This window comes from Mirounga leonina, unplaced genomic scaffold, assembly GCF_011800145.1.
Source record: "Mirounga leonina isolate KUSES-001 unplaced genomic scaffold, KU_Mleo_1.0 Mir_94, whole genome shotgun sequence".
In the NCBI taxonomy this organism is placed as follows: Eukaryota; Metazoa; Chordata; class Mammalia; order Carnivora; family Phocidae; genus Mirounga; species Mirounga leonina.
The window spans coordinates 55964205-55991896 of NW_023270855.1; the positions used below are offsets into that span (position 1 = coordinate 55964205).

At 60.5% G+C, this 27692-nt stretch overlaps 1 protein-coding gene and 1 long non-coding RNA gene across 2 annotated transcripts in view; one reads left to right on the top strand and one right to left on the bottom strand.

Annotated features, from left to right (window-relative positions):
* Positions 1–21823, top strand: part of MAP2K2 (mitogen-activated protein kinase kinase 2) — a 22553-nt gene extending 730 nt beyond the window's left edge. The window contains exons 2-11 of the mRNA XM_034996402.1: positions 3542–3752; positions 8265–8411; positions 12609–12686; positions 13173–13224; positions 13310–13434; positions 13978–14191; positions 16389–16453; positions 17749–17810; positions 18834–18879; positions 20490–21823. Coding sequence (XP_034852293.1) covers positions 3542–3752; positions 8265–8411; positions 12609–12686; positions 13173–13224; positions 13310–13434; positions 13978–14191; positions 16389–16453; positions 17749–17810; positions 18834–18879; positions 20490–20600 — 1111 coding nt within the window. The 3' untranslated portion in view covers positions 20601–21823. The remainder of the gene's footprint in view (positions 1–3541; positions 3753–8264; positions 8412–12608; positions 12687–13172; positions 13225–13309; positions 13435–13977; positions 14192–16388; positions 16454–17748; positions 17811–18833; positions 18880–20489) is intronic.
* A 1376-nt stretch (positions 21824–23199) lies between these two features.
* The window catches only part of LOC118004883, a 4777-nt gene continuing 284 nt past the window's right edge, over positions 23200–27692 (bottom strand). The window contains exons 2-3 of the long non-coding RNA XR_004677735.1: positions 26515–27520; positions 23200–23280 (exon numbers count right to left, since the gene is read on the bottom strand). This is a non-coding gene — a long non-coding RNA (uncharacterized LOC118004883). The remainder of the gene's footprint in view (positions 23281–26514; positions 27521–27692) is intronic.

Consider the following 27692-nt stretch of genomic DNA (forward strand, 5'->3'; position numbering starts at 1 on the left):
TCTCAGTAGTGAGGTTGAGGGGAGGGGGGCCCTGAGTGGAGAGGATGGGGTGCGGGACCCTGAGGACTGAGGTCAGGAGAGGGTCCCTGAGTGAAGAGGATGGGGTGGGAGGTCTTGAGGAGTGAAACGGAGTTGAGGGAGGGTTCCTGCCCACAGAGGATGGGAGGAGGAGTCTGAGTGGTGAATCAAGGCAGGAGGAGGTCCCCGAGGGAAAAGATGGGGTATGGGGCCCCTGAGTAGTGAAACTGGAGTTGGGTGGGTCCCTGAGTAGTGAGGTAGATGGTGGAGGTCCTTGCATACCAAAGAATGGGGTGAAGGGGTTCCTGGGAGGAGAGGAATGGGGGGAAGTGTCCCTCCAGGGGAAGGGTGGTTGAGGGCTCCCTGAAGGGTAAGATGAGCCAGGACCCCCTGAGGGGAGAAGACTAGTTGAGGGGTCTCTGAGGGGACAGGGCCAGGCGAGGCCCCTGAGTAGTGAGGTCAACTGCAGGATCCTGGTGGGGAGGAGGAGAAGGAGCCTCTAGGGGCTGGAGCTGCAGGCACCGAAGCAGACAGGAGGACTTGGGGGGAAGGGACAGGAAGGAGCATCTGGGACAGTGGGGTCTCCAGATGGGCGGAATCATATTGTGGGAGGGGCACATACTTTCGAGGTCAAGCGAGGGTGACCCCTTGGCCACAGAAGAAGTCCCTGTGATCTCCCCACTCCTGTTCCCCATGCTAAAGAGGAGCAGGACGGTTCCAGAGGCCCCTGGCTGGGGTCTGTTTGCTGTGCTTGTGGTGTGACCCCCTGAGAACCAGGTGTGATGGGGGAGCAGCCTGTGTGGTGCCTCTCAGGGGACATGGCTGCTGCGCCCCCGGTGAGAGAGTCTGATGCCTGTGTGTGCGAGTTGACATCTTTCTCTGAGCAGGCAGCTCAGCATGGGGATGTGTTCCTTATTTCCAAAAGTCTGCTGCTTATTCTTCTCAGGAGAGCGCCTCCTTCATTCTCTTCTTTCTTTTACGTGGTTTCTGATTTCCATCCCTTCCAGAACTCCCCCTGCAGAGAAAGCCAGCCATTGGAATTCCAGGGTTTTTTTTTATAACCACAGCTGGGTCGCTATTAAATTTAAAGTGGATTAATCAGCTGACTCCAGAACACATTTTCGAGCTCATAGGGCAGTGCGAAGACGACTTTGCGGAGTCTGGCCTCAAAAGCCACCTCTTCGGGCACCTGGGTGGCTCAGTCGTTAAGCGTCTGCCTTCAGCTCAGGTCATGATCCCAGAGTCCTGGGATCGAGTCCCGCATCGGGCTCCCTGCTCCGCGGGGGGCCTGCTTCTCCCTCTCCCACTCCCCCTGCTTGTGTTCCCTCTCTCGCTGTTCTCTCTCTCTCAAACAAATAAATAAAATCTTAAAAAAAAAAAAAAAAAAGCCACCTCTTCAACCGTTTAGGAAGGAAGCTTGTCATGTACATTCATTCCTTTGCCTTCCCTCCTCCGTCCCTTCCTCATCCAGGTCTTTGTTAACCAGGCATTCAGGGAGCACGTAGTAGGCCCACAGTCCTGGCTCAGCATCATGCCATGATGAGCAGGGCTTTGCAGTGCGGAAGGATGCAGGTTGATTCCAGGCACTGCCACTTCCTTGCATTGTGATCCACAGGCAAGTTACTTAACCTCTCTGAGCCTGTTCCCTCCTGCGTGGGCTGGGACTACAAGATACCCACATCCCAGGAAGATTTTGAGAGTGAAACAAAGTGGGGTTTGTAAAGCCCTGATATGTGCTCAGGAAGTGGCACCTAGCCCCCTGCCTTCTAGCAACTTCTTTGCTGTAGGAGCTCAGATGACTTTCCTCATCTCCTTCCCAGCCAGTGCCCCTTTGCTTAAGCCTCTAAGTTCTAGCCTAGTTACAGTCAAATTTCAGGATTGGGAGGTTCCTGAGAGAGCTCCAGTCTCCCCCTTCATTCCCTGCTTGAATCCCCCCACCAGGTCTCCCCCAGGTTGGGGGTCAGCCTGGGCTTAAATGCCCTCAGAAATTGGCTGGGGATCACCCAAGGTCCTTTAGAGGCTTTTCTTAGCTACCCACCCTGTCTGGTCCCCTGGCCACTGCCAGTGCTTGAAATGTGGCTAGCCGGTCCAAATTCAGGGGAGCTGGAAGGATAATATGCATTCCAGATTCCAAAGACTTCATATGAAGAAAAAGGAAAATATTCATTAATTTGTTTATTCTGATTTCATATTGAAATTTATATTTTTGATGGGTTAAGTGGAATATGTTAAAATTAATTTCACCTGATATATTTTTTTTTAACGTGGCTAGAAAAATTTTAATTGCACATGTAACTTTTATACTATTTCTTTTGGACAGCACTGGGTTAGTCCTTGTGTGCATTGAGCTAATGTCTGCCCGCCTGTTACGGGGAGCTGCTTTTGACTCCAGGATTTGGTTCAAAGTCAAGGCATTAGTGAAAATAGCTTACTATCAAAATTCCTTGGGAAATTCCTCGAATCACCCAATAAAGTGCAGTTTACATGGTTGGGTGTTTTTTGGGTTTTTTTGTTTGTTTGTTTTAAGATTTATTTATTGGGTGGGGGTGGGGGGGCACCTGGGTGGCTCAGTCGGTTAAGCGTCTGCCTTCGGCTCAGGTCGTGATCCCAGGGTCCTGGGATCGAGCCCCACATCGGGCTTCCTGCTCTGCAGGAAGCCTGCTTCTCCCTCTCCCCCTCCCCCTGCTTGTGTCCCTCTCTCGCTGTGTCTCTCGCTGTCAAATAAATAAATAAAATCTTTAAAAAAAAAACTTATTTATTTTGAGAGCACAAGAGAGTGGGGGTGGGGGGGAGGGAGAGGCAGGGAGAGGGAGGGAGAGAACCCCAAGCAGACACCACACTGAGCACGGAGCCTGACTCAGGGCTTGATCTCATGACCCAAGATCATGACCTGAGCCAAATTAAGAATCAGACACTTAACTGACTGCGCCACCCAGGCGCCCCTGGTTGGTTTTTTTAATGACTGGCTCCAGGAATGTTTGTGCATATAAATGCTTAATGTTTAGAGTCATATCATAAGAGTATGCTGGCTGAGCAGCATGCCCTGGAAATGTCTGCACTGTTTGCTTTCTGCCCCTCTTCATTTCCCCTCAAGTGCTCATGCGTCATTCATGTGCATTAAAGGCACACATCCTGCAATTCCTGTCTTCTGCCCGCTGGTTCTTGCTCTTGGCCCTGAGACCACTCAGAACAAGTTTGCTCCTCAGTCCCGGCCTGAGCCTTCACTCACCTGATCTGTGGCGCAGCTTCTCCACCCCCCCCCCGCCCCCCGCCATTCCTGCATCTCCTTCCAATGTGGTCTGGAGTCCTCGTGTCAGGAAGGGGGGCTCCTGGTCTGAGACTCGCACCACTGAACCAGAGCTGGTCCTGAGGGACAGGCTGGTGTCTGATCCATCCCCGTGTCCTTGCAGTGACACACCTGGGGCGTGGCACGGAGTAGCCTCCCCGTAAGCTTGGCCGGATCCGGTCATCTTTCCATAGCTTGCACATTCTTCACTAGCCCTTGCCCTTGGGGTCTTTGCAGAGCAAACTTGGTGGACCTCCAGAAGAAGCTAGCGGAGCTAGAACTCGACGAGCAGCAGAAGAAGCGACTGGAAGCCTTCCTCACCCAGAAGGCCAAGGTCGGGGAACTCAAGGACGATGACTTTGAAAGAATCTCGGAGCTGGGAGCCGGGAACGGTGGGGTGGTCACCAAGGTCCAGCACAGACCTTCCGGCCTCATCATGGCGAGAAAGGTGAGAGGCGGTCGGTGAGGGCGGGCACACCATCCCTGTGCCCTGATGCTGTGCGTGGTGAGACAGGCCCCCCCAGACATGGCAGAGAGGTTTGAAAGGCGCAAGCCTCTGCTTTCTGATAGGCCCCTGAGCTCCAAGCACTCAGCACTCACCCCGTCCTCAGGGAGAGTCGGTCTCTGGTTAGGACGTGGCCTGTCTGCCTCGAGCAGCTCTTCCCTTCTGTCCCCGCCCTCCGCCCTCCAGGACTTAAACTCCCACTCTCAGAAACATCCTGACTGTTCCAGGCTGGCTTCCTCACCCGGGCTCCCAGCTAAGCGGTCGAGAAGCCTCCCTGACACATGGACGGGTAGAGAAGAGGAGGATGTGACCCTTTGGGGATCGTGGCTCCCAAACACATAACCAGGGAACCTTATGTGACAAATTACTCAGCTCCTACAGGCATGTTCTCTCGGGCACGGAGAGCCAGCTCTTCTGGAGCTGGCTCCCCCTGTAGTCCCCACTTCGTGTGCTCGGAAAGCCGGCCACCCCACGCCCGGGTGGAGGGTGCTGCCCTGGCTCTCCGCTGGGACTTCGCGTTGCAGCTGTTTCTTCTGTCCCTGGAGCACTGCCTGCCCTCCAAGACCTGGCTCTGTCCCCTCACCGCGGGTAGCCTTTCTGGTACCGGAGCCACCCCAGAAATCTCGGGTCTGCCGTCACCCCGTGAACAGGGACTAGAAAGGCAGACGTGAGATTCCGAGGATGACGGGGTGGGAGGGGGGCTGCGAACAGAGTGCTGACCCAGGTCGACATCGGGGACCTCGGAGTGTCCCCAAGCCAGCTGAGCCGTCGCCTGGGGGGGAGGGGAGCGCTGACACGCCTTGTAAGCGTGACTCCGGGAGCTGCTCTGCAACTCTGTGAAAGCCTTCGGAGCCAGATTTGGGGGCGTAAACCCCGGGGGCCCAGGTGAGTTCTGCCGAGCAGTCATGGTGCCGGCCCGCTGCAGGTTTCCAGGTTTCGCAGCATCCTTCAGCCGCAGGAGACACCACCGTGGGCAGCGGGGTGGAGGCTGCACAGGACAGTGGTGTCAGAGCTTTCCCGAGCCTCCATAAGTCTTTCAAAGTAAAAAGCTGCAGGAAAGTAGGTCTGAGATCTGGGGGAGCAGGGCGTCCAGTGCGGTTCTCCGTAGGTGGTAAGCTCCCCCATGGTGTGAGCCCCGAGCAGCTGCACGCCCAGCACAGTGCGCACAGGATGCGGCTGTGTCCACAGGCATTTGGGGAGCACGCTGAGTAAGAAGGCCGGCCGCCCGCTGTCGTGTGGCTCTGGGCTGTGACTCCGTGATGGCCCAGGAGCTCGCGACCGGTCCCCAGGAGTCAAGGGCTCCTTTCAGTCTATCTAGAATGCCAGTTCACCCGCGAGGCCAGTTTGTCTTCATTCAGCTGCAGGCACCGATGGGAAATTGACGTGGCAAAGTGGTTTTGGGGAAACCAGCCTCGGTCCTTCTCCCCACTACCCTGGGTGGCCTCTGAATTCCCAGGTGCCGGGTATGGATTCCGTGCTTTCCGAGTCCATAAGCTCACCAGATCTCCAAATTCAGCCTGCCACAGGGCTAGAAACTAGGGGCTGGGGTGGGGCTTCCCTGCGGGCCAGCAGCCTTTGTTGCCAGCATCCCTGTGGCCCCTTCGATCGGCAGAGGATTTTCCTAACCAGTATGACCTGCCGGGAGAGCAGGGCGACCAGTTATGTAAGCCTCGAGTGAACTGGTCTCGATTTTTACAGTCACACGTGATGGTAAATGTGTTCTTGACTCATGCGTGGCGTTCTGACTCCTCCTGCATCCTTCTGAGAGCCCGAAGAGCAGAACCTCTGCATTGCTCAGGCCAGGAGAGCCATATGATGAAGTTAGCGTGTGTGTCAGGCACGGGCCTTCCTCGACTCCCTTGGCCTTGCGGGAGGAGCGTGTTTGGGCCTCGCGTTTGTGCGGGCCCTGAGCACTTGCTTGCCTCTGATGGAGGTCTGTGACTCCGCAAGGCCACGTCGTGGTCCTTCGGCCATCCTCACGTGACAGCCCCATGTCAGAGCCGGTGTCGTGTTCTGGTTTCAGTTGAGCAACAGCTCCATTTTACACACGAGGAAACAGGCCGAGGTGGGTGAGCATCTGAATTGGGTTCGAACCCTCTCAGGTTTGCCCTTTGTAGTTGGCCCTGACGTGATAGAAGATGTCAGTGTTTCACCTCCAGAATTTATTTCCCTCTCTTTCTTGTGTGTACTCCCCGCACCCCCATTCTGCAGTAGAAATCGCCTTAAACTGCTAGATGGGCTTGGTGTTGGGTTCGAGTGCCTTGCGCCATCCCTGTGTAAGCAGCTCCTGGAGTGTGCATGACCCCAAGGTGGTGGCGTGGAGAGAGCGTGGGTTTTGGTGATCTGGGAGCCCGGCCCTGACGCAGACTTGACTACTCAGCAGCATATGCCCCTGGAAACAGGATTGAGCCTCTTAGAACCTGAAGCTGCTCATCAGTGCAGTGGGGGCAATTCTCCCGTCCCCGCAAGGGCTGTCGTCAGGGTGAGGTGTGACCACGCATGCTCAGAAACGTGCCCTTGCTTCCCATGCCTGCTTTCTCCGTATGCTCTCAGCGTGGCTCCTCAGTGATCTGGAAGGCTCGCTCTCTAGGCCCAGGTAGAAGGGACCCGTGAGCTCCCGCGTCCTCTCTACTGCATCTTCCCCAAGAGCCTCTGACTTCCTGTGGCGTTACTTCATGTGGAAGGCCCCAACTCCGGGCTCCGGTGACCTCTGGGTTTCTGTCCAGTGCTGCCCACCTTTGTCCACCCCTTCCTTTATGTGAAGCCTGTAGGGTTCTCGCTCCCCAGCTCAGTCACTCATCTGTGGCTCCTTTGAAGTTCTTGGTGGAGATCTGCAGTGTCCACGGCGCCTACCCCGGTCAGCTGTGGACACGGAGCCCTTGAGATGCGGTCAGTCCAGCTGAGATGTGCTGTTCATGCAAAGAAATACGATGCCAGATTTCAAGGGCTCAGTATGGGACAATCTCATTCATATTTTTACATGGATTACATATTGAAAGTAATTTTTTGATACACTGCATTGAGTTAAAATATGTAAAATTAGTCATTTCACCTGTTTCTTTGTACTTTTGTAATGTGGCAGCTAGAGGATTTAAAATTAAACCCGAGGCCTGATTGTACTTCTGTTGGCTGGTGCTGGCCTCCATCACCCTCCATGGTCTATCTGTTGGCCTCAGTGAGTCCTCTCTGGGCTTTTGAGAGCAGACCTCCTGCCTTCCGCATAGACCGCAAGTTTCATTTTCAGACCCAGCCTCTCCCGTGTGTGAGGGGGCATCAAATCACAGTTGTGGTCCCACCAAAGGAGAGAGCCTCCCTGGGTCCTACTGGGGGTGGCCCTGGGGGGAGTACAGGGCCTGGAACCCATGGCCAAAGCTTGCCTTTGCAGGGGGGGCATGAAGCTTTGCTGGGAGTGGCAAGAAGCCCCGGGCACTGTCCCACCAGGACCTACTGCAGTTCTCAAGGTGGCCAGGGTCATTGGGGAGCGGGTGTTGCTCCCCACACACACCCTGTGTCTCCCTGAACTTGGCACATGCCCCTTTGTGCCTTGGTGCCCTCAGTCAGCATTTTGCCCTCCCGCCTGGAACACCCACCCCTACCACATCCGTCTGGCCAACTCCCACTTGTCCTTCCAGGCGCGTGTCCACTCCGAGCAAGTCTTTGCCATTCCCTCTCCCCATCACAGGGTTCCGATGAAATATAGGATCTGTGGCGACAGGTTCAGACACCCTTGATCTGACAGGTGGGTAGAAATCACCTTTTTCTTGTCGTGTTGGAATGGTCGGAGCAGCTGAGATTCTAAGTGGCCAGCACGTGGAGTCCCGGCCTCAACTCTTTCCTGTTGGGCATTGCTCTGGCGCTTTGTCTCCTGTGTCCTGCATCTCTCCAGGCAGTCCTCGGGTTTCTTCCCATCTGAACTCGTGATGCCGTGGGTAACCATCCACGGCTACTGACTTGAACTCAGGTCGAAGGGGAGCTAGGAGCCTCCTCGGGTGGCGGTTTGAGGCTTCCTCTGTGTCATCTCCAGCCCGGAGGGGGAAGGGTTCCAGAAGCAGACCCCCGCTGAGAGGGGCGAGGTCATGGGCGTCCCTGGTCTGGGTCCTGGGAAAGGCGGTACTCGTACAGTTGGGTGGGAAGAGAATTCTTCTTAAGGACACCTCGCTCCTGTTCCTGGTGGAGTAGTGTGCCTGTGTGTGTGGGTGCGTGTTTATCTGTTCACCTATAGGTGGACACTTGGGTGGCTTCCATGGTTTGGCAATCGTGATTCCTGTTGCGTGAACACAGGTGTGCAAGTTTGTGCGTAGACGTGGTTTTTTTTTTTCTTCTAGGTAAATGCCTAGGAGTGGATTGCACAGTTTTGAATGCTGCTGTGTGCACATCAAGGGCAGGGGGCCAAAGGCCCCTCCTTCTGGGCCCCTCAGAGGCCCGGTTGTGAGCGCCCTTCGCTTTCCCCCACAGCTAATCCACCTGGAAATCAAGCCGGCCATCCGGAACCAGATCATCCGTGAGCTGCAGGTGCTGCACGAGTGTAACTCTCCGTACATCGTGGGCTTCTACGGGGCCTTCTACAGCGACGGTGAGATCAGCATCTGCATGGAGCACATGGTGAGTGCGCTCCCTGCCCACCCGTCCGAGCCCGCGTCCTCAGATGCAAAGCACACCTGTTTCCAAGGGGTCCTTCTGGAGATACTCCGTGCCGTGCAAGCGTGTGCTCATAGATCCTTCGGTTCTCTAAGCACGAGATGCTCCCCCTCCCCCCGCCTGGCCTCTCCCCGGATACGTGGTGGAAGCCGTTCCCTGCTGGCACACAGGGAGCTGGCGTCATTTTCTCTACCGTCCGTGTGCCGGCCACGGCGAGTGCCTGTAAGGTAGTTTACTGAACACTCTCGTGGTGGCAGACAGAGGTTGTTTCCGACCTGTGGGGAGCGACAGCAGGAGAAATGTCCTTGGGCCAGAGGTGGGATAAGGTCCCGAAGGTGGAATTGCCGGGCCTGAGGGCCTATGTGGTGGAGACTTGGATGGCTGTTTCCCAAGCACCCCCTGAGGAGAGAGCAGTGATCTGGGTGCTCTGTTCAAGGCAAGGCCCGGCTTTGCAGCCCAGCTCAGGTCTGTGGAATCAGACGCTCTGGGGTGGAACACAGGAACCGATCTTGTTTCAAACCACCATGGTTGATTCTGATGAGCCCCCTTGTTAAGAAACTCTGGTCTTGAACCTCAGAAATGGGTGGGATCGGGGATAGCGAAAGCAGAAGTGGTCAGAGCTGAGGGCCCTGGGAGGAAATGCTGCCGACCCCGTGCCGAGCCTGATTTGTCAGGTACGGGGCTGCCTGCCCCCCGGCCGTCCAGGCTCAGGCCCTTCGGGGCCCTTGCAAAACCAGGATGCGGTGGCCTTAGGCCCAGCAGCTTGGGTTACACCTCACAGGCGCGGTGCTCTCCCCCCTGACGGTTTTGTAACGGAGGCAGGAAGTGAATTTGAGCAAGCGCCCGTATGTATCGAGAGTGGCCGCGTGGTCTCCCCGGGGCCTGGAGGAGGTGCTGCCCCCCCCCCCCCCCCGCCCCTACCTGGCCCCAGGCCCCCCGCCCGGCAGCGCCCCACCGCAGCCTGTCTGCCCCTGCAAAGGGAGACGGAAGTGGGACCCACCGGCTGCCTGGCGCTCACTGCCGGACGGGGAGTCCCTCCGCCTCCCCTCCCTGTTCTCCCTGAACCCCGTGGGAGTTCGGAGGTGCCTCTTGCGCTTCTGGAGGAGGGGGAGCGTCACAGGCTGGCCCGCCTTCTGCTTTTGTTCTCAGTGAACTTGAAGGGTTTCCTGCATGAGGCGTCCGCGCAAGGAGCGAGCCACACTGATGCAGGGGGAGGTGATCCCAGTGGTTTATTGTGCTCATCCTCTGCAAATTCCTAGTTGGGTTTTTTGGTGTGCTTTTGCGCTGGGCGTAGGAGGGCAGCGGAGCGAGGGAATAGTGCCCCGGCGGCCGTCAGGTGAGGCGTGCACCTGCGCTCCCCGGGCGCCAAGATCGGATGCCGTTGTTCTCGAGTTAGCGATGAGACTGGGCGGCTCAGCACCCAGGAGGGGGCGCTGCGTGCAAGAAAGGGGCGAGGAGAATAAAATGATGTAAAAGTACCAGAAGGGCGAGGTAGCCCCCGCCCCACCGCCCTTCACAGTGTTTCCACGTCACCTAATCCGCCCCGGAACCGCGCCACGTGCCCAGGGCATTTCCGTGCATGCGTGACATTTCTGCGATGTTCGTTTGCGTGCCGTAGTGGGGGACAGCCTGGGGTCAGGCGTGCACTCCACCGCTAACCTCCTAATAGCGTGACTTGGGACCAGGTTCTCCCCCCTCCACCTGTAGAACTGAGGGGTGCCTGTGCCTGAGTCCTGGGGCTGGGGTGGGGGGAACCAGTCTTCCCGCAGCATCTGGAGCAGCGAGCAGAGGGTGAGACTTCATCTCTGTGCAGGTTTGGGTGTGGATTGGCCCATGTTTCTGACTGGTCGATTCCAGCCCCGGCTTGCAAGCAAAGACCCTGAGTTGGTGATGAGCAGCCCAGACTCAGCACAGAAGGGTGAACTCACTGGTCCAGTGTCTGGGGATTAGAGAGAGCGGGCCGTGGTTTCCCCGGGGCCTGGGGCTATCACTGGGGCAACTCCAGGCATGGACCCTGCAGACAGTGGTTATCTTGGGGGGCAGCTTACTGACCATTCAGAGGCACCTGTTGGTGTTTCTTGGGGTCTAGTCACATCTGAAGCATATGCCTCCTTGTTCTGTAATAGTGAAAAATCACACATCTGCTGGTGAGGGAGAGGTAGAGAGCGATACCGGGCCACTTGGCAGTGGAGAAACGAGGTGGTGTATATGTGCCGAGGGAGAAAATATGCATAATGTGAGCCCTAAAGTCTGTTTCCCAGTGCATATGGATGCATATGCAAATACACAGAAGGATCTGAAAGTCACACTTCAGGGGAGGCAAGTGGAATTTTTGGGAGATGAGAGTGTTACTTACTTATAGTTCTTGTTTTGAGAGAGAGAGAGAGAGAGTGTGTGAACAGGGGAAGGGGCAGAGGGAGAGTCTCAAGCAGACTCCGCGCCGAACACAGAGCCCAGTGAGGGGCTTGATCCTTTGACCCTGAGATCATGACCCGAGCCGAAACCAAAAGTCAGACGCTTCACCGACTGAGCCACCCAGGCGCCCCTGCAGTTGAGTTTTTTTATAAAATGGTATTCATGTACCACTTAACTTAATAAAAGCACGCTTTCCGGAATATTTAGAACACATACACAAAATGAAGACGTGTGACACCGCACAGGGTGTGAGATTTGGGGTCAGAGGGACCCAGCTGTGCTATCTCCTGGACCACTTCCTGTCGATGTGACTTGAGCAACTCACGCTCTTCTTAGTATGGACCTGGGGGTCTCATCCGGAAGTGATCCCGCCCCAGGGGACACTGGGCCACATTGGGGACATCCGTGCTCGGCACGAGGGGTGGGGTGGGGCAGAGCCAGCCAGAGAGAGAGCGCAGAACGGTCCGCTCACCGAGGCGCCCCACACAGGGCCTGGCCTATCATGGCCCCTCTGTGGACGCTCCCGCCAGACGTCTTCGTATATAAACCTATCACAGCTCCATAAACGTTCAGAACGAACGGAGCTGTGTTGGGAAGCAGGGTCATAGTTTAAAAAGATTTTTTTTGTATTCTTTTAAGGTTGGGTGATACAGGGGAGAAACGAGAATAGAATGCATTTCCCCTGGTCCTGCAGGCGGAGCTGGGCAGAGCCAGGAACGCTGGCCCCGTGGTTTTCTCCTCGGGCACAGCCACCCTCTGTGCTCAGTCCTGCACCCTCAGTCTGGAGCTAATCCAGAGTCACATGCAGGTTGTAGAAGCTTCACAGGGTGTTGGATTTTCTAGAACTCCCCACCCACGGCCTTTCTAACTGAGCAAGGTTGGGGCAGAAGTGCTGAGACAGGAGGCCCCAGCATCCCTGGGACTGCGGGCTTCCCCCCAACCTCCCCGGGCCCCTCCCCTCTCCTCTGGCGGCTGGAGCTGTGTGGCTGTAGGTGGCCTGGAGCAGCATGGGAGAGAAAGCACCTGCTCCGAGGTTCAGTTCGGTGTGTCCACCTAGCGTCCCGGGGGGCCCGGCGGGGACCCCGGCCTGGGTTTGGTCTCCAGGTTTGCTGTCAGGTGACCTGTGGATTTGAGGCCAGGCCTGGGGTGGGGAGCTGACCGGGAGGACCTGCATCCCATCCTTTGCAGGACTCACCAGTGCGTGGCGGCGAACACAGGACCTCGGGGCCAGGGGCAGGGGAATGGGGAGCAGTGGGCAGCAGCGGCTTGGCCTGCGTTCTCCTGCCCTGGCGCCTCCGGGCTCTCCATCCCCCGTGTAGTGGGGCTGCCACAGGCTGGCGGGAGTAGAACCCAGGCCCCGGAAGCAGGCCTCGTGGTCGCTCAGGTTGCAAGCCCAGCAGCTGCGCTCCTCCCACAGCTGCCGTGGCAACCTGGGGAAGGGGCCGGGCCGCCGAGGGAGCATGCTGGCACCCTTGTTCCTTCCTTACTGGATGGGCCGCGTAGAGGCCCCAGAGGTGGCAGGGCCCGAAGGAGGCCCCACTCTGGGCCAGCGGGTTGCGTTTGGCTGTGGTCTGGCCTCCGTTTCCTGTGGAGGAAATTGAGCTGCAGCTCGCCGGGAAGCGGGGAAGTGCTTCGCTTTTATACCTGCCGCCCCGGTGTCCCTCTGGGAGTCCTCCAGTGCCCTGCAGGCCCTGCCGGGCCGACTGCTCAGCACGGCCTGCTTTTTCTTTCCTGTGCTGACCCTAGGATGGCGGCTCTCTGGATCAGGTGTTAAAAGAAGCCAAGAGAATTCCCGAGGAGATCTTGGGGAAGGTCAGCATTGCGGTAAGTGGCTCCTGGCCATGCGCTCTGCCGGGTTTGTTCTTACCCCACCCTGTTCACGTGGCCAGGGTCGGAGCAGCCCACGCCCATCTCTGCCAGCTGTGGGCCTGGCACGTGGCGTCTCGTGGCCCATAAAACAGGAGTGATGCTTCCCTGCCCTATATAGGCGTTGGGGGTGCCCGCGGCCCAAGTGGCAGGGTCCCAGCCTTGGTGAAACAGCCATCTGTCTGCGGGGCCTCCACGTAAACCCAGCACAGAAGCGCTCACCAGCCAGTGCCCACTGGGCCTGTGTGACCTTTGGGGCAGGGTGGTGAGGGCGGGTGAGCCGGGCATCTGCCCACTGGCCTGGGACGGTATGGCCGTCCCTGCCACCCTTGTCACTTGCCCCCGGCCCTCAATGTGGGCTCCCTGAGCTTGTCCCAGACGTGCGGCCTCTCAGGTCTGCCCGCGGTGCTGCCCTGCTGACCCCTCCCTGGGGCTCCCCCGCAGGTTCTTCGGGGTTTGGCGTATCTCCGGGAAAAGCACCAGATCATGCACCGAGGTGAGCCGGATGGGGGCGTCTGGGGGTCGGGTGGAGCTGGCGGGCAGGTCAGGCCCCCCTCACCTGCCGCTGGCTCTGTCCTCAGACGTGAAACCTTCCAACATCCTCGTCAACTCCCGAGGGGAGATTAAGCTGTGCGATTTTGGGGTGAGCGGGCAGCTCATCGACTCCATGGCCAACTCCTTTGTGGGAACTCGGTCCTACATGTCTGTAAGTCCATTGGGTGTGAGGGCATCTGTACCCTCCCCCATCCCGTCAGCTGTTCCGTTTTCCAGAAGCTTTTCCAAGGCCTGCGGTTCTCCTAGTACACTTTCTGTTTCCACTCGGTTTCTCCTTTCCATCCAGATTCTAGTTGCGGCTCAGGGTTTTCTCTGCAAATGCCCGCCCGGTGGCTTCCCTCTAGCAGGAAGAGACTAGTCCAGGGGAGCAGGTAGTCAGTCTCTGAGCCAAGAAACTACCCCCCAGATATCTCAGGAAGCGTCTGGGTGATCTCAGGAGCAGACTCTGAGAAGCTAGTCTTGGGATTGTTGCGGAAACGGAGGCACCCCGCTGCCTCCCGGGCCGACTTGGGTCTTGAGCACTGTTGTCCGCACTGGCTGGGCCGTGGCGGTCCTGCGGCGGGGGCAGGGACGAGACGGAGGTGCTGGGTCTCTGGAGGGCGGCCCGGGGCCCAGATGGGGCTGTGGGGGAACCCCGCGAGCGCTCCCGGGCCCCAGCGTCCCTTGGGGCGTCTCTCTGCTCTCTCGCCGACAGCCAGAGCGGCTGCAGGGCACGCACTACTCCGTGCAGTCGGACATCTGGAGCATGGGCCTGTCCCTGGTGGAGCTGTCCATCGGAAGGTACCCCATCCCCCCACCAGATGCCAAGGAGCTAGAGGCCATATTTGGCCGGCCCGTGGTGGACGGGGCAGAAGGAGAGCCTCACAGCATCTCGCCACGGCCGAAACCCCCTGGACGCCCCGTCAGCGGTACGACCTCACTCTGGAACTCTGGGCTGGGACAGGCCGTGATCCGCATGCGGGGAGAGCCGCGCCCGGTGGCGGCAGCTGCCTCCCCTCCGGCCCCCCTCAGCACCACCTGTCCCCCTGGGTCACGGTAGCTGCACTCCGCGGTCCGCAGATGGTCCTGAGGCTTCTGGGGACAGCTCCCCAGGCCACTGCCATCCAGGGCAGCTGCGTGGGTTGTGGCCAGGTGGGGGGCGGGGGGGTGGTGTTCTCAAAACAGACTCCTCAGCCCAGCCGCTGATTGGGTGGGTTTTCCAGCATTTCATCACAAAAATGTTCAAACATAGAGAAAGGCCTGCCAGGATTGCCCAGCGAGCCGCCCATGTGCCCACCGCCTGGACTCAGCAGCAAATGCTCTGCTGCGTTTGGGCCGGTCCTTTCAGAAACTGAAAGTCACGACTCAGAATTTCCTTGGGTGGCCTGTCAGATTCAGTCCTGACACACAGTGTGGGAGGGGACAAAAGGCTGGGGGGCTCTGGGGGCCAGCAGCAGGCCCCTGGGAGGTGGGGGCGCCCCCGTGCCAGAGGGGTCCAGGCTGACCCTTTGACCATTCTGGAGGTGGTGAGGGGGGGAAGGGTCAGGGCGGATGCAGCGTAATTAGGAAGCAGCACTTAGGACTCTGATTTCTGTTTTTTAAGTCAAGTGACAGGAAGGGAGTTGAGTGAGTCTGAAGGAGTGTGCGGCCGAGTGCGGGTGGGTTGCGTTTGTCTGATACCAGCTTTATTGAGATAGACTTCACGCTCCACGGGGCCCCCTTGTTGAAGGCGTACAATTCGGTGGAATTTTGTATCTTCATAAGGTTGTGCCAGCATAACCACTATCTGGTTCCAGAATATCGCCGCAAAAAGAAGCCCCTTCCCCACCCGCATCCCCCTCCCCAGCCCCTGCCCCCGAGAGCCCCCTTCCCGTCTGTGGATGAGCCCGTTCTGGGCGTGTCACCCACATGGACTCACACCCAGCGTGACCTTCCGTGTCCGGGTCCCTCCCTGAGCGTCCCCGCCCCCATCAATGGTCACTCCCCACCTTCTCCCCCGCCCCCGCCCCCCGAGCCCCCTTCCTGTCTGTGGATGAGCCCGTTCTGTGCGTGTCACCCACGTGGACTCACACCCCACGTGGCCTTCTGTGTCTGGTTCCCTCCCTGAGCGTCCCCGCCCCCATCAACGGTCACTCCCCACCTTCTCCCCTGCCCCGGCCCCCCGAGCCCCCTTCCCGTCTGCAGATGAGCCCGTTCCGGACGTGTCACCCACGTGGACTCACACCCCGTGTGGCTTCTGTGTCCGGTTCCCTCCCTGAGCGTCGTGGGCTCGGGGTCCGTCCCCGGGGCCGCGCGTGTGGGCGCCTCGCTCCTGTCCGTGGCCATGTATCCCCGTGGGTGGTGGACCATGTTGTGTGTCTTCACCGCTGATGGACATGGGCCATCAAATGGCGGCTTCCACAGTATTTTCAAGCTCAGCTTCTCCTTTCCTGGTGGCAGACCCACATTGCTGGGGTGTCTTGATTTTCTCCGAGGGGAGAACCCCCTGCCCCCATCTGTGTCCCCAGGCCCTGGCCCTTTCCCTCCCAGCACCAGCTCCCAGATGGCATCGCGGGCCTTCAGCTGGGGCCCCGTCCCAGCAGGGAGGAGCGGCGGGCCATGCCAGGCCACCTTGGCCTGCCAGCCCCTCCCCCAGCCCTGGCCTGCGTGCCCGTTTCAGGACAGGGGACAGAAGGCGAAAGTCCAGCGGCCAAACCCGGCCCTGGCCAGCTGGGTCGAAGATGGGGGTCAGCTACCCCCAGCCGGTCGTCTGTTCTGGGCAGCATTGGGGCCTGACGCTGCCTTCGCCCGCGGCTCCGTGCAAGGTCACGCTGCCGTCCTTGCTGCTGGTCAGCACCACCCCCCACACCCTGCCTGTGCGCCAGGAAGCAGGGGTTGTGACTTTGGCACAGCCTGGGAGCAGCCCCGTGCCAAATGTGTGCTTTCTCAAAAAATGCCCCTGTTCATTTTGGCGTTTTGCTTCGTTTTGTTAATTCGCCGGAGGCTCAGAGAGAAGCTGCTTTCCCAAGAAAGCGAGCTCGGCAGCAAGGACCCCACCAGGGCACCTCCCCTGGGTTAGGCCAGTGTCAGGGGGAGGGTACCCGGCAGACGCCCACCTCACCTCTGTTTCTGTCTCTGCCCGAGCAGGTCACGGGACGGACAGCCGGCCGGCCATGGCCATCTTCGAGCTGCTGGACTATATTGTGAACGAGGTGTGTACCGGGGGCCCCTCTGGTCCGTCTTCACGAGGGCGGATTAAGCTGTTGGACTTGGAATTGTTACCCAAGGGAAGGGAATTCTGCACGCAGGCCGGATTCTGTTGGGGAGGAGTGGGGGGCGGAGCAGGGACCTCTTTTCAACGGTCAGTTATCGGGTAGAAGCGCGTGGCCTTCCTGCCATACCACACGAGTCTGCCACGTCCTGAGAGGAGTTTACGTCCCTGTGTGGGTGTGGGTGTGGGTAAAGACACCCCCCTCCCCCAAGGCCGCATGCCCAGGCCCCAAGAGCTGCCCCTGGTAGCTCTCTGCGCATCTGACTCCCTGCACGCGCTGTCATGAGTGATCCACTTCCTCGGGGAAAGTTCAGGGAAGGAGGCACGGAGGGCCCAGCCCCCCGGTCTGCCTCACCACCGGGTGAGCGGGTAGTGGGACTGTTTCCGTTGTGGATGTACAGGGATGGGAGCAGCTTCCTTGGGCCTGCAGCTGGAAAGGGGCAGAGCGGGACCTGACCCTGAAACCCACCCTCCCTGCCTGGCTGGGTCACCCTTCCTGGGCCTTCTGTGGGCCGAAGTGTGCTTTTGGGGCCCCTCGGAGTCAGGGCAGAGAAATGGGGTGGCCGGGCGGCCTGTGGCACTGGCTTGGTATAAGGTTGAGTGTTGGGGTGAGCGGCGCGGAGCAGGGCTGGTGACGACAGAACAGGATGGGCTGGCACAGCTCGCCCTGCACCTGGCAGCCGCACCTAGGCGCAGCAAGCACGTCCTCCCCGGGAGCCTGCCAGCACCCCCCACCCCTGCGTGGAGGAAGGCCCCGTGGGTTTCACCAGGCCGCCTGCCCACTGCCTGCCCTGACGGGGGCCTGACCCTGCATACAGCTGTCCCCACCCTGGGGGGGGGGGGGCAGGCTCCTTGGGCTTCTGGAACCTGTTGCCCCACCCTGTGCCCCTCCCCCCAGTGCTCCGGACCCCCAGCTGGAAATGGATGGGCCCTTTCTTCTCCCCCCTGGAACCAGCTGTGATCCCAAAACCAGAGCTTTCCAAAGAGAACCCCAGAAGGGCCTGACCAAATTGGCAGGGCGGGTGGCAGGGCCTGTGGGGAAGCTGCCAGAAGGCGGGCATGGGGTGGGGGGGGCTCCCCCTCCAGCAAGGTGAAGGGACTGGGGCCAGGAGAGGTGCCTTCTGAGGATCCCCAAAAAGTGCTGTCCTCATGGGTTCAGGGCCGTGAAGCACCTTCTCCCTGTGATTCGAGAGCCATCTTCGAGCATCCGACCCCCACCTCTGCTCTCTCCCACAGCCACCTCCCAAGCTGCCCAGCGGCATCTTCACCCAGGACTTCCAGGAGTTTGTAAATAAATGGTAAGGTGCCACAGTCTCAGGGCGGCCCGGGGCGGGGTGCCAGGCCGTCAGAGGCCCCGCCTGCCTCCCGGGACGGCTGCCCACACCCTGGCTGCTGGCCCAGATGCACACTTCCTTCCTGGTCCTGGGCCGGGCCCCTCTGCCGGGATCAGCGGCATCTGGGGGCACCTGGAGCTCACCTGAGAACCCAGTAGGTTCCCTTTCCAAGGCTACTGAGTCGCGGTGTCCAGGTGCTGTCCCCATCCTGTCCCCAAAGCCCAGAACAAACCAGGATTCCTGCCTTGCCTTCCGCCAGCAGGCGTCCCAGTTTCCTAAGCCGTCAAGCCCTGTAACCCACCAGCTTCCCAACAAGGCTTCCAAGTCGGGTTCTGGCAAGCGGTCAGCTGCTCTCGGTGCGTCAGCGGGGCCTGGGGCGCGCAGGCTCTGCAACAGGAGGGGCCGGGGCCACCCCTCACCTCGAGGGCCGTGTTGCATGTCAGGGCGGGTGGAGTCAGCCTGGGGAGTACCTCACAGACAGCAGCAGACCCACACCACCGGCCCTTTGCACAGCCACTGCCAGTGTGTGCGGCATGAATCCAGGGATCTGGGTGAATGTTTCTCTACCCCTCTCATTTTCTTTTGGTTCTGAACAGCCACCGTTTGGCCTCAGGCCGGTTTGAGCAAGTCTTTAGGGGCAGTTCTGCTTTTTTGAAGGAAAAAGTTCCATTTTGACATTCAGACGCCCAGGTTAGGGGGTTATTAGCAGTGCGGTTGCGCTGGGCCTCAGACCCGGCAGCGGCCAGCTGGTCCCCTCAGCCTTTCCCCTTCCCTCTTGTCCTGGTCTCAGACCCTTACCCTTCCCTCCCCAGGGGTCCTGCCCTTACACCCGAGGGACAGCAGAGCGGGTTCTGTTCTTGCTGCGTCCGGCTTCAGATGGGCCAGGCGCGGGGACGGGGCTGACCGATGACGGCTCAAAACCAAGTCCCCGTGGCCGCTGGCTAACTGCCCTGCCTTGTCTCCCCCACCCTCTGTCTTCCTCTCCAGCCTAATAAAGAACCCAGCAGAGCGAGCTGATCTGAAGATGCTCATGGTGAGTGATCGCAGGGGCACGGGCTCACCTCGGGGAGACCCCAACCAGCTCTCAAGCCGACTCTGCATCCTGGGCCACATGTCCCCTGTGGTCTCCTGGCTTCATTAGTGGGGAGGATCTAGAGCAGCTGTGGTTCCCTTGGCTCCTGGAGCCACGGGATGGCCCATCCGTGCCTGTGGTCAGGGGTGTTACTGAGAGTGGTAGGGCCCCACAGGCTGGGAAAACCTGGGCTTACCAGCCCCCCTGTAAGTCCACACTGTCTGATGCCCTTGAGAACCAAGGTGGGCGTGGAGACTCCCTTTCCTCTAGCAATGCAAGACCACTGGCGCATTCAGCCCCCTCCACTGCCAGCTCTCGTCCCCCCACACCCCTGCCATGCCTGCGGCAGCCTACCCTTCACACACCCCCACGACGTGAGACCGTGACAGTCACGGGCACCAGTCCAATGTCTCGGGCATGCAAACGGCAGAACTCGAGCCTCTATTCATTGTCAGAACTCAGCCTTTCCAGTAAGGGGGCCGCGGCCTTCCTGCCTCCTCCAAAGAGCCTCCACCTCAGGGCCTTTGCATAGGACAGGCCTGCTCCCTGGGGGACACGGCCCTTGCCCCTCTCGACTGGCTTGTTCCCATCCTGGGGTCTCCGCTTCGGCGCCTCCTGTGAGGTGTCCCCAGGCGCCCCTCCGTTAGTTTCGGTGACAGCCAGCGTCTCCCGGTCGTGGGCGCGGAGAGCACCATGTGGGAAGGGTCTGTGTGCCCTGGTTCTTCGAGAGTCTGTTGTGTCCGCCGTAGAGAGTGTTCGTGTGATGTCACAAATGCGTGTTGGGTGTAAGATGTACAGATGTACAAGCTTCTTGATGTTGAGGTCCCCATGGGGCTCCCAGGTCTCTGCCCCACTTAAACCACTTTCTGTGGGGCCTGCTGCCCCAGACCATGGGAGTCTGGCCCTCTGTCCTGTCGCCCCCAAGCCTGTGCTGACTCTTGGGAAGGTGAGGATGGCGTCTCCTGCCCCCCCGCCTGGGCATCTTGTGGGGGACCAGGCCTCCTCCCATGCACCCCGAGCCCCCAGGACCGCCCCTCCCCCGCACACCCTGTGGGGACAGCGTTGCTCACGCCCCCCAGCCTTCAACCAGGAACCTCTGTTGCCACGCCGTCCCGGACGGGAACCACCAGCCATGTGCTGATCTCAGATACTTGAAACGGAACGGAACGCGCGCTTCTCTTCTTCAGCCCCAGGAGCCGACGTCCGAGGCTCAGGAGCCTCACGTGGCCAGTGGCTGCCACACCAGACGGAACGAGTCGGGGACTTCCTGTCCTCACGGAGGCTTCTCTTGTTCCAGATCCGATGTTCTCACCCAGGGGCGACTCTGTCCCCAGGGGACACAGGGCGGTGTCTGGGGACGTCTGTGGGCTTCACGACGGGGGTGCTCTGGGCGTCGAGGGGGTGGGGGCTGGGGACACTGCTCAGCCCCTCAGAGTGTGACCGGCCCCGCGTTGGCGGGGCCAGGTGGTGACCTGGGCCTGGTGAGCACAGCATCACCTCCCGCTCAGGCTTGGCGCCATTTGGCCTGCCGGGCCGCGCTCCTTCCTGACGCGCGTCTCCTCCCCTTGCAGAGCCACACCTTCATCAAGCGGTCCGAGGTGGAAGAAGTGGATTTTGCCGGCTGGTTGTGTAAAACGCTGCGGCTGAACCAGCCCAGCACACCCACGCGCACCGCCGTGTGATGGGGTCCCATGGGCGACCTGCCCGCCGTCCCACCCGTGCCCCGCCCCTCCTGCCCAGGACAGGTCAGGGCCTCCTCTCCCCCGGCCCGGCCCGCCTCTCCCTCCGCCTTCCGCGGAGCTGCCCGCACACCCCGCAGTGGACATTGAGCCTCCGGTCCCCGGGGAGGGTGACGCTGCTCGCGGTGTCTTCTCGGACCTGCTTCTTAGGTTTAAAACAAAACAGGGAAAGAAAAAGCAAACTGTGCCCGTTGTACTTCCTGTTCTGTTTGTTCAGTGGGGGGGTGGGCTGGCAGTCCCAGCCCCGAGCCCACCGCCCACCTGGGGCAGAGCGGTGGGGTAGGGGGGACACCAGGAACTGGGGATGCAGCCTCAGGGAACCTCTAGACCTTGGTGTCTTTCACCAAAAGAAAGGGAGGTGCCGCCGCCCCACACTCCTATGTCGTCCCTCGCATGACGCCCGACATTCACCCCTGGAGGTGGTCCCCAGGGCCCACTGGTGGTCATGGGGTCCACTCCCTCCCTCCCTCTTGTCACGCCGCTGACCTGCCTGTGCTCAGCAGCCTGTGACCTACCCCCAGGAGGGACCTGCTCACCCCTTCCTGTGCTGCAGGGGACAGACACTTCTAACTCTTGGTGGCACTTGCTGAGCTGACACTTGGCAGAAAGGGAGCAGTGGGCTTCCAGGCTGTCGGTGTGGTCGAAAAGCCCCGCAGATCCAGCAGATGGGCCTGTGCTGTCCCCACGCCTGCGGGCTGGCAGATGCAGGCAGGTGGCTCTTCATGTCACCTCGGCTCCCCCAGAGAATCGGAAGTGACTGCCCAGGGCGCATCCCTCAGGCCCTCTGGCAGGTCAGCACCAGCTGCTGGGAAAGGAAACGGTGAGGGTGAGGTGGTCCCAGTTCCCGTGTCCATCTGGATGTGCATGTGCCCCAGGACCCAAGGCTGGGCCGCCTCTGAGGCTTCCCTGCCAGCTCTGAAGATGGCGGGGCTGTGAGCGCCCCCTGGACGCTGCGGCGGGTCGCGGGACTCGGCTGCTCTGCGGGCACGGCAGGCGGCCAGCCCTGGGTTTCTGGAGGCCGCCCTCCCTGTCTCCTGTGCTTTTTCCTGTGGACGCCAAAGAGGAGACGAGTTGCTGGCTCCTTCCACCGGCTTTCTGGGTTTCCACCACTTCCTAGTCCCCAAAGTCTCACCTATTGAGGAGAGAATAAAGCAGATACCCCGAAATCCGCCGCTGTCGCTCTATGGGGCCGGGAAGGTGGGTCAGCGTCTGGGCGGCGGGGCCCAACACGGGCCACCACGATGGGCCGCATCTTGGGGCCTGTCCCACACACGCCATGGCCGCCGAGCCTCTGGTAATGGGCTGCCATTTTCAAGGAGTAAGAGACCACGGTGACTGGGTCCTGAGGGCTCGGGGAGGATTTGGAATCGGTGGGGTAAGGCCTCTGTTGCTTGGTGTCCCAGGGCCGGACCACAGAGAAGCGGACTCTTTCTCTTCCCTGTCTGTCCCAGACCAGGCTCCTGGGAAGCCAGGAACTCACCAGAACCTTGGGGACCTACGCCAGCACTTCCTGGTGTCTCCCCTGCACACCTGGCTCTCCCGTCGGCCAGACAGACCTGCTGACAGGCTCTATTGCGAAGGGGCAGGCTCCTGAGTTGCGTAGGAGCTGTTGGTTTTGGGGTCTCCTGACATGGGGTCAGCAGAAGGTGGCCCTTAGGAGATACAGAGCGTTTTGTGCGGCCGGGTTGAGGTTTCTCGGCTCCTCTTGAAGAATCCCGATGCCACCAAGTATGGGAGCCCGAAGACCCCGCCTCCATGTTCGGGGGCCCCTGTGGACACGACACCTGTGACCCCCGGACACCCCATCTTTCTGACCTCTCTGTGCAAACAAAATCAATCAGGAAAGGCATCCGAGCTTTGGGATCTTGAGCGTTGGTTGGGTTCTTCGTTTGTTTTGTGTTGTCTTTGCTTTTTTGTTCCTGCGCTTGGTTTGGGAGAAGATCCCGAGTGTCTTGTCCGCGCCAGCTTTTCTCATCCTGTGCCCTGCGTCCCCGGAGGGTGGGCCCCGTCCCCGCCTGGTTCCCTTCCGCACCGTTTGTGCCGCGGAGTCCTGAGCGGCTCACCGGACGGCCTGGTGGTGCACCCCCCTCCCCCAGGAAAGCCCACCCGCATTCCCCTCCCGCAGCGAGCTCGGCGGGGTGGCCCGGGCGGAGCGCAGGGCATGAGCCTGCAGACCCAGCCCAGGTCACCGCCGGGCCAGCGCTGCGTGTAAGACGGGGAAAGACACAGGGGAAGGTAATGCGATGGCATGTTTTATTCATCCCAACAGAGGCAAAATACTACCCTCTCGCCTTGTAACCAATGTGAGAAATTAGCAGTGTGGTCTTTTACGTTCTTTGTGTCTTCTTCCACGGAGCCTTTGGAATCCGGCGTGTCTTTTGCCCTCGCAGCGCACCTCAGCCCAGCGTGGCCACGTCTCCGGGGCCGGGGGCCGCGTTGGGCAGCAGAGGCCCAAGCCCGCTCCGCTGTCAGCCCGCTGGGTCTCAACCTGGGGACACAGGGCCATGTCCGAGATGTCTGTGGTCACACTGGGGGTGCTCCTGGCATCTGTTGGGTGGGGGCCAGAGAGGCTGCTCAGCCCCCCACAGCGCCCCGGGCGCCCGCAGAGAAGGATCCCGAATGGCTGCAGTGGGGCGGTGGGGGGGAGACCCCGCGTTAATTATTTGGAAAAGAAATTGAGTCCAGCCCCTGCTCGTGCTGGACCCCAGAGTAAAGCCCCCGGGGTACAAACCAGGCGACCCCGGTGTCTATGAGTCACCCCCTCTCTCCCTCCCACTCCGTGTGTTTATTTTTAAGTAAGCTCTAGGTGGGGCTCAAGCTCACGAGGTCAAGCGCCGCGCACTCCCCCGCCAGCCAGATGTCCCTCAGCATGTGTATCTAAATGTGTGTGGCCTCCCAGGGGTCTCACCTGGGGCAACCCTGCCCCCAGGGGACGCTGGGCCACGTCTGGGACGTCTGTGGTGGTCCACTGGGGAGCTCCTGGCACCGAGGGGGTGGGCCGGGGGTGCTGCTCCACCCCCACAGCACCCCCGTGGACGATGCCGAGGGCAGAGAGCCTGACTCAGCCCTAAACCCTACCCCAGTTTGATGGACCAAGAGGAGAGCATCTGCCCTGCCCAAACCAGTGGACTTCCTGTGGCCATAGTCCGGGACGCGGTGCGGCTGGAGGACTGTGGGCAGAGGGGGCCTGGAACCTTCTGGGAGGTGGGGAGTCCAGAGAAGGGTGCTCAGCCAGCCCTCTGGGCGGAGGTACGTGCCGGGCAGGAAGCCTCAGGTCAGAGGCGGAAGTCGGCCTCCCTCTGTGGGCCATGGACTCCGGGTTAACAGAGGTCAGAGGAAACTGCCACAGGGTTTCCCAGAAAGCGGGGTCCAAGGTGGGGTGGGGTGAGGAAGGGGAAGGGGTGCCTTCAAAACGAAAGCAGCAGGGGCCTCCAGGCCCCGCCCCTCCCGGGCTTGGAGCTGGCCAGGTGTGTGGGCCTGGGGCCGCCCCCGGCCAGGTGGGTGGAGGACCCGCCGGGCTGCCGTCCCCATGGCAACGTGGGGCTGGCTCCGGAGGAGGAGGGAGGAGGAGGACGGAGGGCCGGAGGGAGAGGCCTGGGCCCCACCGCAGCCTGAGCAGCCTGAACCGGGGCCGAGGCTCCGTCTTGGGTTTCTTCCCCGGGCTTCCCAGGGGACAGAGGGAGGCCCGAAGAGCAGCCCTTGGAGAACCGGGGGCCTCGGGTGAGGGAGGGACTGCGCCCACGGCCCTGCCCCCTCCCCTGGGACGCCCACCCCGTGGCTGCAGGACCCACAGCACTCTCCCCCTGGCTCAGCAGCCTCAAGGGAGGCCATGCCCCCTGGGAGCCCCCCTTCCTTCCCCGCCCCACCAGCAGAGGGGGTCCTCCCAGGCCTACAGAGCAGATCCCCCCCAGAGCAGCCCTGAATCCCTCTCTCTCTACCCCGGCCACACCCCGTGTGGTGGGCCGCACAGGTCTCTGACCCCGGAGACGCTAGGCTACTTGCCCAGGGTGACATGGGGCCCACCCAGAGGGTCCCACCTCCCCCAGGACAAACGCTGGCCATCCTGCTTTGGTCGCCAAAGCCACGCTTTCTCCTGACTCGGTCGCTGTCTTTTCAATCCACTGATGCCCCGCTACGGGGTCCGCAGCCTGGCCATAGAGCTGAACAGAACTCACAGCGCCCGTAAGGCTAAAGGCAAAGCGAGGCAGCACCCCATGGACTGGGTGTTCTTGCCGAGAACCGCCTGTGAAGGAGGGTCTCCAAGGGCCCTCGGGCAGGGGGCACCCCCAGCAGGGGAACCCGCGGAGGCCAAGGCTTGGCAGTGGGGCCACAGAACATGGGCCCTGGAGAAGATCCACTGGCCTGGGGAGGGGGGATGGGGCTCAAAATACTTAACAGCCATCCAGTGGAGCAGTGACCACCCCCCTGGACACGGGAAGGGACCTGGGTTCAGAAGGGAGTCAGGGGACCCCGCTATGCCTGGTGTTGACCCTTTCTGGTGGTGCAGTGGGAAATAAAGGGGTCTGGTCGTTGGCCACCGGGTGGAACCGAAGCCTGTTAGCACTCAACCCCCCGCTGGCCTTGGGCGCAGGACTGGGTGGTGGCCACGCTGGGAGCCAGGTCAGTTGGGTGTCTGGCTAAGAAACTAGTAGTTTGTGCCAGGGACAGCTGCCGACCGCGAGCTAGGCAGTAACCTCAGACAAACAGGTTTAGGAAGCTGAGTTAATAAGGAGCAGGACGCACAGATTGCCCCGCACGGGGGTCTAGCCCCGACTGTGGCTGTCCTCTTGGGGGCCACACCAGCGATGCGGGGGTGCACGTCCAGGCATCAATGAGGGGCCTCAGGGAAGCAGACCTTGGAGTGCAAAGAACGTCACAGAGCTGGGTCCTAAAGGGCAGGGCGAGGCCGTGGCCTGGAGACCCCCACACGGCCTGCCCGGGGTCCAGCCCTTAGATCTGACTCTTCCACAGAGACCCTGGCTGGGTGGAGGTAAAGCCTGGACCCTGAGAAGCTGTCCTGGGTGCCCCCTGCCCCCCAAAGAACCAAGCCCACCTGGCTCGGCTGTCCACTCCCTGCACATGTCCGGTTCTGCTCGCCTCTGAGCCTTTTCACACTCTGTTCCCTCTGCACCTGCCTAGCTCCTACTCACTGATGGGTGGGCAGCTGCTCAGAATTCATCTTCTCAGGGAGGCCACCCCTGCTTCCCTCACCCCTGTAACCCTCTGTGTGGCTGCAGTCACCCCCTCCGCTCACGGACAAGCTCATGCAGGGGTCACTCGCCACCCCCCTGCCCTGACCCTCATCTCCTTTCTTCCAGTGACAGGATTTTTTCACAGGGACCCAGGTTTCTTTCTTTTTTTTTTTTTTTTTAAGATTTTTATTTATTTATTTGAGAGAGAGAATGAGAGGGGGGAGGATCACAGGGAGAAGCAGACTCCCCGCTGAGCAGGGAGCCCGATGCGGGACTCAATCCCTGGACTCCAGGATCATGACCTGAGCCGAAGGCAGTCGCCCAACCGATTGAGCCACCCAGGCGCCCCGGGACCCAGGTTTCTAAACACAGTCACATCACCACCCCCATGTCTGTTGGGCCCTGGGACCCAGGGTGCAGGCGCAGGGGCTGCCCAGGGGTCATGGGGTGGGGAGGAGAGGGGAGGAAGGGGAGGGGCGCAGGGGAAGTGCAAATCTCTCACTCTCACTCTCGCCTCCCTCCCTGTTCTGGAAGCTTCTCTGTCATCACCCCTCTCCAGCCCCAACTCCTGCTCAAACTTCAGGCTCAGGACAGACATCCCCCCTCCCCCCCCCCCACTCAGGGCAGCCTGCTCCCCACCCCCTCCCCAACAAGGGCCACCAGACCTTCCAGTGAACCTTCAGCATCGCTGCTTGTTGGATTTTCCCACCTCCCATCTTCTTGGCCTCGGACCTGGTGGTGGGCTCTTCAACACGACATGTAAGCACAAGCAGCAAAGGAAAACACAGGTGCGCTTGGACTGCTCAAATCGGGTGCATGAAAGGACCCCATCAAGAGACAACCCAGAGAGTGGGAGACAGCTCTAGGGTCCAGAGTATAAAGAATACTTACAGCTCAGCAACCAAAAGACAAGCGCCCCAATTAAAAAGCAGGCAGGGGGTTGGAATGGGCATCTCCCCACTGGGCCCATGAGCAGACATTGGACTTGGTTCCCCATGGATGACACCTGGATTTGGGCTGGCTTTCTGGCTGATCCGCAGGGGGATGGGGTCCCAGCACCAGGACCTGGGAGGTGCATTGGCAAGGCCGAGGCCGGGGGTCTTGGGGTTGGGGGTCAGGAGGGTTGCTTGAAAGAACCCCTAGGTTTGCTGTCTCCTGTCTTCACCCCACATTAAAGAGTAGGAAGTGGCTCCCTGTGTGACTCCTCCTTCCCCTCCCTGCCTTTCCCCTCCCTTCCCTGCCCACAGCAGCCCAGTGGTCCTCCCCTTTAAAGGGAAGGGACTGCGTTCCAGACCTGTGTTCCCAGCCCGCCTGGCCCCCTGCGCTGTGTCAGCCAGCATCTGAGGGCTGCCCCTGAGTGTGTGGGAGCCCCTGGGGGCCTCTGGGGGAGTCCCGGGTTCACCATTGGGGCAACCTAGGGGGTGGGGAAGGGGTTCCCGGAGCCCAGCAGAGACCTAGAGAGCCTGGGTGCCAGAGCCCCTCCGCGGGCTGCCCCTCCTCTCTCTGCACGTTATGGTGCTTGTTACCCCACAAAACACAGGGTCCCCAAGCATCACTTACTGGGGTGGAGACACACTAGTCAACACGTTGTGGTCACCGTAACACCTGCCCCCATTCACAGCAGTGTGATTCACCAGAGCCCAGGCTGGAAACAGGCCAGATGCCCATCAGCTGAAGAGCAGATACACACAGTGTGTCCCCCACGCACAGGAGCGTCCCTTGGCCACGAGCAGAGGCCCCCCCACACACTGTCCCGGGGACGGACCCCGAGCCCACGACGCTCAGGGGGGGACCCAGACACGGAAGGCCACGCGGGGTGTGAGTCCACGTGGGTGACACGTCC